The 10687-nt window shown below is 40.3% G+C and overlaps 1 protein-coding gene across 1 annotated transcript in view; it reads left to right on the top strand.

Moving 5' to 3' along the window:
- Window positions 1-9925, top strand: part of KCNK2 (potassium channel, subfamily K, member 2) — a gene marked incomplete at its 5' end in the record, with an annotated part of 30252 nt that extends 20327 nt beyond the window's left edge. Inside the window, one exon of the mRNA XM_010013767.1 lies at window positions 9608-9925. Coding sequence (XP_010012069.1) covers window positions 9608-9925 — 318 coding nt within the window. The remainder of the gene's footprint in view (window positions 1-9607) is intronic.
- Between the last annotated feature and the right edge of the window lie 762 nt (window positions 9926-10687).

The following is a 10687-nucleotide window of genomic DNA, read 5'->3' as shown; positions in this document are numbered from 1 at the left end:
TGCAGATGTTATTGAAAGTACGTTACCAGAAAACAGACCCTCGATCTGTGGTCTAAACTTTGGAAAAAATGGCACAAGAGCTATCTGAGGAGAAATTCATCTAGCATTAAGGGTTCATCCAAGATGTACAGAAAAGTGTATTTGAGAAAGAATAGCCACATTCAAGAAGTAAATACATTCATAGGTCTAACTAGTTAAATTTGACTAGTGAAAAAACAAAACAAACAAAAAGAACCAACTCACTCCTGCAAAAAAACCCAAATCCCCAAACAAACCCAAAAAAACCGAAAGATGGGAGTAGTCCCTCCATAATGTCTCTGACCTGGTTTTGAAGTCAATTTGATCCATTCCCTTCTCAAAAGTGTAAGTCATCCTGGTGGTGTTCTCGGTCTTCCCCTAGCAACAGTCTGTAATAGTGAGTTTCTGTACTAATCACTCTTACGAATACTCTGTAATACTATGTGCAATAATGAATATGAAAGAACTTGTTCTGTGAGTCCCAGGGAAACTGATCTGCTGATGGCTTTTGACACTTTTTTTCTGAGATGTCTTTCCTCATAGCCTTGTGTACTTTGGGCATGTGGTGACTGCTCAACTTAAGATTCAACACACACACAGAGACAGGTAACATATGCACTGTTATAATTTTGGGGTGGTTTATATTTATATGACTTATCTTTACATAATGCCTCTTAGCTAGGCATATGGAAGCCCTTCAGAGATGGCTGTTTGTTATTGCATATTAAGTACCAGGTCCCAAAGTGATGCTGGTGTGGTGCTGATTTACAATAAAGAGCCATGCTACCTAAATACACTTCCCTGAGCAGCATGCATGCTGTGCTGGCTGAGGGCAGGGGGCCGCTGTCAGTACGTCACCTGCCAGGCCGTATCCCTGGCCCTGCTTTCCCACCAGGGTCCCCCTTGCCTCACTGTGCCAAATAGGTGGTTCAGGGGAGATGGAAATGCCTCTATGAGGGCTGCTTGCAACCAGGTAGTGATGGTGAGAGCTACTGTATTTGCAAAAATAAAACTGGAGCAAGTGACTTATACTTCATAATAAGATAAATCGATTAAAGAGAGCTCAGTTATAGCAGTGGCGTTTCTTGGAGTTGATTATCCATGAGGATTCCCCAAGTGTACATTATCATGGTTTACATCAGGAACTCTTGATTTTTGGAGACAAGATGTAACCCTTTAGGTTACCATGACAAAGATATCTTTGATTTAACTTTATTGACAGAGTGATACTGAATCTGGAATCTGTTAATCTTCATGATTAGCATCCCTGAAAATATTTATTTATTTATTTTAAAGCTATTCTCAATGCTTGGTTACTGTTAAGAAAAGATGCCCAACATGTGCTAGTATGCACTGAGTGTGTATGCATTTGATTAATAGCTGTCTTGTGAGTGAGTCCCCACACAAAACCAGCTCAGCAGAATACCCTTACATCTTTAACAAATTGTGTGGACAGTGAGGAAACTGCTTTGCAGTCACGGATAAAAAGGACTGGAGAAACTATGGAATACTTTCCTTTACAAGGGATGACTGCAGTAGTAAAATAAGCGTTGAACAACAAGTGGAGTTTTAATATTTCATACAAACATCATTCCACTTATTCCATTAGAAAGTTAAGAAATAAACAGTTTTTACTGGGATTTGATCATATAGTTACAGTAGCCATTCTTTACTCAGTACCAAGTCAAAATTAAAAGTCCTTTCTTGCTGTTTTCTTTAGCATGTCTCTATAAGCTAAAACAGTCCAATGACTTTATGAAATAGTCATTGTCTCTTCCCTGTGGGAGAAAGTTGAGACAGTCTTTCAGCTGCCTGTGGCTTGGCTTTCATTATGCTTCTAGTATAATTCTTAATGTTTGCTATTTCTGGCTGCAGCAAAGTCATTTGCTGTATAGTGCAGACAGAGAATACAGGCTGTTCTCTTGAATCACCTTAGGCTCAGCTTTCAGTGAACCTAAATAGTTTCTTGTAGTTAATACAGGTGGATGTCATTTACACTCAACTAGTTGAAAGAGGGGTTGGATGGCTCTCTGAGGTAGATGAAACAACTAAACAGAACAGCTGATTTTGATAGGAAAATGCCAGCATCTTTCTCTTGCCTTTGGAAGTTACTAACAAAGCAGAATATTAGAGACTGGGATAATTAGGCTGATAACTTGTGTACGGTATTGAGATACAGACATGCAGCTCTATGCAAAGAGGTGTCTGATGGGCAACATTCAGTAATAGTTCTGAGGAGGTACCTAACACAGGTGTGTTCATATTTCTGAGCTAAAATAAAATTAATGTCGTGACCATTAGTGTATCTGTTTCTGGGTTTGTAGGTAAGGTAAGATTCTTTTACTATTATTACTGTAGGCTTCCTGGGTTTATTTTGTTGAATCAGACCATGATAAAGCAAAAGGGCCATTTCTGCATCTGCCATCTGTCACATCTCCACAAAACATTCTCACAGCTGCCACCATAGATGTTCCTCCACAAAAAAATAATCACAATTCATGGACTCTCTGCATTGCCATTGGAGATTATGGGTTGTTTCATCCAGGGCATCAGATGTGCTCGTGGAAGTTATGTGGGTGAAACCAAATGATCATTGCTCACCAGAATGAACTCACAAACATTACTTATTACAGGACTGCATAATCCAATTTCCAGGGGAGAAGCATTGTTCCAAAAACATTTCTGACCACCATGGCTACAAAAATACAACTGTTTATGTAATTGCAATGTTACAATTTCATGAAATAGAATCTTTTCCCTTCTAATATTTGCCTGAAAAAGAGGGATGTCAGGTGAACAAAAAATAAGATGTTGCTTACTGCTTCATTTGTGCCATTCACTTTGAAATTAAGTCTGGTAGCTAAAAGACCTGGTATAGATGAGTTCTCTACTACAGTTCTGAGGTCTTGACAGATGAAGGAATAAAAGGCAGTGGTCAAACACCTGGGAAAGCTCAGTAGAGGTATCTCACTAGTGCCTGTGGTATTTCTATGTTGCGTGTTGTTACTATTGTCCTTTACCTTTAAAGACACATAGATCACAGTCTTCTCTAAATACCTGTCCATGGATTACAGCCCTGTGTGGTTTGGATACTTACTACTAATACTATAATTACAAAAATCATAGAATTATAGAATGGTTTGGGTTGGAAAGGACCTTAAGATCATTCAGTTCCAACCCCCTGCCATGGGCAGGGACATCTCATACTAGACCATGTCACCCAAGGCTCTGTCCAACCTGGCCTTGAACACTGCCAGGGATGGGGCAGACACAGCTTCTCTGGGCACCCTGTGCCAGCGCCTCAGCACCCTCACCATAAAGAACTTCACCCCTTGTCCTATCACTACAGTCCCTGATGAAGAGTCCCTCTTCAGCATCCTTGTAGACCCATTAGATACTGGAAGCTGCTCTGAGGTCTCCATGCAGCTTCTCTTCTCTAGCCTGAACAGCCCCAAATACTAAAAACCAGACAACTGGCATAGGAGTTTATTTAGTTGGGTTATAAATGAAATTTCCTTAACGTATTGGGAATGCACAGGCTTCAGTAAAACCATCTGTGAATCTTGTCTTTTTCTCTTCTGCATTACTGTCTTCTCTAGCCTGTGAATAACTGATGTAGTGAACATAAATTTGTGGCCAGCAGTAGCTCAGTTGGGATGAGGTAGTGTATGCTTACCCAGAGCTGCCGGCAAGTGAGATGGCAGATAGAAAAACCTACCCACGCAGGGACTCAACCCACTCAGAGCTGCATTGTTAAACCCATCAAGCCTCTCCGTACCTGCATTTTTTACTGTGATATTTAAGTGGGACTTCGAGAACAATTTCTCTGTGAATGCTGGATGAGTTTCTTGAAAGCTGAGACATAATGTTATGTACTCTACTCTGCTGCCTGGATAATGTGACATGTTCATGCTCTTTCTGGTTTTGTCTCTTGAGTAGCATATCATGGAGAGGTTAATTGGATGTATTATTTTTAAGCAACAGAAGAAGTATGTTGGAGTGGAAAAATGAAGCTGCAAAACTTTGGAGAATGCATTAGAGATAAATGCTAGAAATTATGTACTGAGGAACATGTAGAACATTAAGAATATCTGTAAGGAAGGTCACTTTTTTTTTCTTCCTAAAATGCAGTCAGGTGGATATTTCCAGCTCATCTACTTGCTCTTTTATTTTTGGCTTTCACTAACTTGTATGAGCCCTGTATGCCAAAGGGAAACAACATAAAGTACAGCTATGAAAACAAGCTAGATGTATTATTTAGAAACGGTTTAATTTTCTTGCATAGTGTATATAATGCTTCTTCACCCCCCCCCCCCCCCCCCCCCGATTTGGTACTTAGTGGGTTTGCTCCTCCCAGTATATCATAACATTCATGTCATGTATTTGAGTTCCATCCAAGCAGGATATCTTTCTTCCTACCCTGTAAGTAGATTAGCTGGTTATACTGTAATGTTGGGGTTTTTCAGGAATCTCCTGAAAGAAGGGAGTGAAACTAAGGTAGACAGGTATATATTCATTTTGGTCTATTTAAGGACAACCTTCGTTAGGCTTGTGGATTTTTTCTGTTTGATCACAGCTATGGCTTAATTCAAACGCCAGATTACTCTTGTGAAGGTTATGGCTACATGGCTTGTGCTGTCCAGACCACACATAGTAGGATGAGTCGTCCTCCTGCATGGTGGGCAGTTTGAGTTTTATAATTACTTGGATATTTGTGTGGAGTCTCCAGGAAGATCCCCAAACTCCTGACAAGTGTAAGGAATTAAAGTAAATGTACTGACCAATGAAGCATGTGATTCAGTATTTTCAAATGTGGGTTTTGGCTGGTGTTTTTTGCTTGTTTTTAACAGTGACATCCTTTTGGGCATACTTATATTCTGGGTTATGCTGCAGGCCTCTATCCAAGCATGGAGCTCAACTAGAGAGTGGGAAGCTAAAACATGGTGGTGATGAAAATGAATAGAGTTGTTGTCTCATCAGTGATATTGATTGAGAGCTGGTTTTAGGTCATTATTAATTTAGATGGGTTGCTCAATGTCCATGTTTTTTCCCAGTTCTGTCAAATTCAGTATGTCTGTCTTTAAATGGTACTGGTGATAACGTGTGCACAGCCTGGGAACTGTCTGGACAGACAGGAAGTTCATGCAGTACTTTTTTTAACGTATAGTTAAAAACAGACAACCCCCCAAAAATCAAAAGTGACTTTAATAGAAATGAGTAGATACACTTCAAAATTGTTCAGAGGCTATTCTTCATTATATCCTAATAGAGTAAATGTGACATTTCCGCTACAGGTAGACAGAAACACCTTAATGTAGACATTTAGAGATGCTACTAGAGATGGCTCAGGATATTTCAGACATCCCCATGGAGCTGACAGATATGATACAGTGTATGGGATATCCAGGCCCATCTGCAGTGGTAGCTGGAGGCCAGGCTGCCTGTGCTGGGCGAGGAATTGACTCAATATTTTTTATTTGATAGGAAAGTATCTTTTTTTGTGGTGAAGTGTGCTGTGTGGAATATTTAGTTGTTACCATTACCGTATTTCTTAAATTTGTCATTGAGACCTATCTTCCCTAGACCTGTAAGAATATTGCTGCATAAATGCCTAATAAAGTTACTAGCTCTTGATGTTCAAAGTACAGTGTTAATAGGTTAGAGATGATGCTCCCTGAGAACTATGTCTAACAACTTTAAGTCTAATCTGGATTTTGATGTGGAGGAAGCCAATCCTAGAGGTGGGCTAGAGACTGTGTCCCCATTACTGCTGGCATTTCTATTCCCAGAAGGTTAGGCATGGGCATCATCACCAGAAAAGTGCTACTTATTGTGTGGCTGAGCCAAGTGCTATCCCTATGACATGTTTTTCCTATTACTTTTGAAATACTTTGTGTTGTTCAGCCTTATGTAAAGGACTTAATTGTCAATAACTTCTGTGACTAAGGCCTCATCCTCATATCACATTGCCCAAAATACGACAGCTGCGAAGTCTACAGAGCTGTGTGCTGTAATGAGGCAGGAGAACTGGAGAACTGCAAACAGTTGTTACAATAGGAAGGTATGTTAAGATTATTCTCTTTATTTGAGTAGCATGGACAACTGGCATTTTGATCACTTTGAATAAGACATTTTGTGACTGTCAGCCCCTAGATGAAGAGGGGCTGAAATGCATTATGATGAAATGTCATACCCTAAGGACAAAAAGAACCCGAACATACACAGAAATGCCCATATGGATAAAGGAGGGATAAAATTAGAAGAGCATATTGCTTATGTATACTAGTTGTTAAAAACTGCACATTTCTTTTCCTATAACCTTTTGTGCTTGAGCCCATAAGTGCTATGGAATTAGAAGTTTTATTATGAAGAGATAACATTTTTGAGTGCATTTCAGTTCACACAAAAGCTAGGGGCTGAAAGCAGTAATCTGGGGCAGGCACAGTTCATGCAGCACTCATTCTAGTTTCTCACGCTGTGCCAATTACCTCTGGTTTACTACTAATGCATTTTCAGTTCTGCTTAGAAATAGCACTGCATTTTTATTCTTTTTTCCCCCTATGATTTCTAATATAAAACAGCATCATAGCTCTGGTCTACAGGTAAACAGAATGGAGTCACCATGTTCATGTTCCACATCACCTTTAATTGGAACATGAGCCCCTCTCCAATGGCATATCTAATGATGTTCTTTAGCTGGCTGCATAAACTTGCTTCCCAAAAGAAATCTAACTGGAATTTAGTCACCACATATCCTAACAACTAACAGGTTTAAAATTCTTCTGAATAACTTATATGTGCAAAACTTAAAATAGAACAGCTTGCCCTGTACAAGACAGGTCCATCATCAGCAGTGAGGTGAGCTGAAGGGGGAATTCTAAGCCTGTCCTAAGGGTTACATAGACTTGCTTTCTTCAGGAGCATGGCCAACTGTTTTTCTTTTGCTGGGAAAACATGAGGGAAGTGTGAAATGAAACTACTAGTAAAAACAAGTTTTAAAAGCATATGGGGAAACAGTTCAAGATGCTCATAGCTTCCAGTAAGTTGCTAAGACACAATTTTAAAGTTGCCAGTCTGGTAACATCCCTTGAATGTGAAAATATGCAATGCCAGAGATGTGTGCCTGAGCAAATTAACTGGTCTAGCAAATGCTTACATAGCTGATGAAAGGTACAAATGTGTAGGGTGAAATAGGAACTTGCATGCTGGTTCTTCACTCCCCTGGACAGAAGTATGCTTCAGACAGGGGAAGTTCAGGTTAGATATATGGAAGAAGTTCTTTACTGTGAGGGTGGTGAGGCACTGGAATGGGTTGCCCAAAGAAGTGATAAATGCACCATCCCTGGCGGTGTTAAAGGCCAGGCTGGACAGAGCCTTGGGCAACATGGTCTAGTGTGAGGTGTCTCTGCCCATGGCAGGGGGGGTTGGAACTAGATGATCTTAAGGTCCTTTCCAACCCTAACTATTCTATGATTCTATGACCATGAGCAGCCTGCTTTTAGGAAAGCTTTGGAGAAGGACAAAGCTGCCCAAGGGTGTGCACTGATACAGCTTATCCTATCTTTATTACTTGTTTACTACAAATAAAAATATTGGAGCAGCTGAAATATTTCAGCATTTACAGATTTCATTATTTTCAGATCAGAAGTGCAGTGTGTCTGACCCTAATTGCACAATCTAAATACTAATAATCATGCAGCTGGGCAAGTCCTCTGTATATTACAGATAATATCCTTGTTTTAGAAAATATACATAATGGGTCTATGTTAGTCATCTGTGTAATTCACTGAAGCTGAGACAAATGTAATAAAAGCACCCCTGGGTAAAGAGATCTTTTTTTTTTTTGTTTCTGGAGGGGGAAATTTTTCCTGATACCCTGTCACTCCTGGGTAGGCTGCTTATTTTTTACCGTCATTATATTCCTGTTTTTCACTGCACCACGAAGCATGAATAAGCCCATTGGCCACTTTTCTCTGATGGTTTACCCCCAAATTTCTCTGTTTCTGTTTTTTGGTTTGGTTTTTATTAATTTCTCTGCTCACCAAGTCCAAGCTTGCCTGCTAATGATTGAAATTCTGGACTGAGCAGTGCCAGTTAGACTAATTAGTTTAAGTGGGTTAATTTATCTGAAATGCTTTGCTTTGGAACAGTCTATATATCTTCCCTGTGCTGTAACTTCCAACTATTAATTGCCTACAAAGCAGAGATTTAAAGAGAATCAATCTATTCCTTTTACAGCTATGATGAGATAACCTTCTCAAATGGTGCCTCCTTTAGTTACCTAACTTAATATTGTAACAGTGGTTTGGTTGAAATATAAGCAAAAATAGAATCATAGAATGGTTTGGGTTGAAAAGGACCTTAATATCATCCACTCTCAACCCCCTGGCATGGGCAGGGACACTTCACACTAGACCAGGCTGTCCAAGGCTCTGTCTAACCTGACTTTGAACACTGCCAGGGATGGAGCATTCACAGTTTCCTTAGGCAGCCTCTTCCAGTGGCTCACCAAAATATAAACAGCATATAAATTACAAGGCCACAGTTCACCTCAGATGATTATCTGGGTGAGCTGCCCAGTCTACCTCATACTGTAGCCGAGGAAAAATGAGGATAATCTGGGATTCCACGCCAGCAACTGCCTTTCTCCCCCTCCTCAACCCTACCCTTGCAGCCTGGGCTCATGGGATGCTCCAACTTCCCTAGTACTAAAACATTGAAATGGTGACAAGAAATCTTACAGAGTAAAGATGATGGTAAAGTGAAAGTAGATCAGTCTTTCCATAGAGGCAGTCAATAGAAGGATAAAGAGAACTGAGCAGGCAGCAGGGATCAACATACATATATGAAATTGTAGTGATGGTATAAACTGGTACCTTGCAGCCAACCTGACTGGAGATCTGCACATTGCAGGGGAAATACTCACCTCCAGGGTGTAATTGGTAACAGGTCTCTCAAGTCCTGCTTTGCAGTTGTCATCAAGCTGCTTTTTAGTAGGTCATTGCAATGGAGTCAGTTGTAAAAGCAGACATGTTGTTGACATGACTGGAACTGTTGCTGTATTGGTGCTATGTTTGAGCAAGCACAGACAAGAGGGAATACAGGCAGCTGATGTTTTACTTTAAAAAAGCTTTTCTGTCCAAATTTAGAAAAATCTTTGCCAGGTCTCTCTGGATCATTCCAGATACAGTAAAAGTGCTCATAAATAACCCTGCACCCTAGTAAAAATACATAACAGCCTGGACTGCTGGGATTTCAGCATCCCCTGACCAGCTGGGTACTGTACAGCTGTCAGGGCTTTGTAGCTTTCCTGTGTTGCTGGCTGCCTGTAATTAAAAGCAAGAAGTATTAGCAGACAAGACTTTTATTGTGTTTTTGAACTGTTGTTAACTCTTAGCAGTGTGACATTTCTTTTTCAGTTGCTAACAATAAAAGAATGAGTTTGTGACATGACAAATCTGTGCTGGCAGCAGCAGCAGCTCTTTGCCAGCCCAAAGCCACATTGTGCTCTCACTGGGCTCTTGGGACTAAACAGTGTCTGAAGTCCTTGTAATGCTGCTTTTCTTTTTTTTCCTCACTTTTACCACAGGTAGGGGAATTTAGAGCCCATGCTGCAGAGTGGACAGCCAATGTCACTGCAGAGTTTAAAGAAACTCGAAGGCGCCTGAGCGTGGAGATCTATGACAAGTTCCAGCGGGCTACCTCTATCAAGAGGAAGCTCTCTGCAGAACTTGCCGTCAGTCACAACCAAGACCTGACTCCCTGCAAGAGAACCCTGTCAGTCAACCATCTCACCAGTGAGAAAGACATCTTGCCAGCTCTAACAAAGACAGACAACATTTACATGAATGGTTTGACACCGCACTGTGCAGCAGAAGAAATAGCTGTTATTGAAAACATTAAGTAGCCATGACTTTGGATCCCCGCCCTTGGGAAGCTCTTGGCTGACACTAGCCATATACCATTTTTTTCCCCACCCTGTCAATGATCAATGCTAATAGCATTTTTATATGTGTGCATGAGTTTCACAGAAAATACAGTCCAGAGTTACCATCAAATCTCTTCAAAGACAAAAAGATGAATGGCACTTCTGTTATCGAAAGATGCTGGAACAAGCAACATCTTCTGCCTTTATCTGCCCAGACTGTTTTTCACATCTCCTAACGTGCCACATGGCCTCAAGAATGAATCACATTTGTTTATGGTAACAATGTAGCTTTGAGGGATCAGTCCTTAAAATTTCAGGGTCTACCTTACTGAGCCTAGGAATGGACCATTTCTGGACTACAACACATTTGTAAATGGCAAGAAATTCTTATGCAGCCTTTTACCTAAGAAATTTTTGTCAGTGCCTTATCTTTTGAAGAACCAGAACCTCTACAGTTCCTCTATGGTTTTTGTTTGTTAGGTTTTTTTCATGAAAAATGTGTTTCATTTGAGCTTTCATTCTTCTTGAAATGATGGTGTTTTAAAAGGTGTCTGTTGTGAAGATACCAACCAGCATGAATGAATGCCAAAACTCAACAATCATCAAATGATGTTCTTAGCTCTAAATTTAAAGGCACTGCAGTTTCAGAAATTGAAAAAGTCCCCCAGAAGCATTTTATTTTACTCAGGTCCAGCTGATACTTGTTCACACTGACTTGTAGAATTTGCAGGCCCTCTTTCG

The sequence above is a fragment of the Nestor notabilis genome, unplaced genomic scaffold (assembly GCF_000696875.1).
Source record: "Nestor notabilis isolate BGI_N333 unplaced genomic scaffold, ASM69687v1 scaffold9124, whole genome shotgun sequence".
Classification (NCBI taxonomy): Eukaryota; Metazoa; Chordata; class Aves; order Psittaciformes; family Psittacidae; genus Nestor; species Nestor notabilis.
The sequence above is the reverse complement of the archived record's forward strand: the minus strand, read 5'-3'. Positions and strand labels throughout refer to the sequence as shown.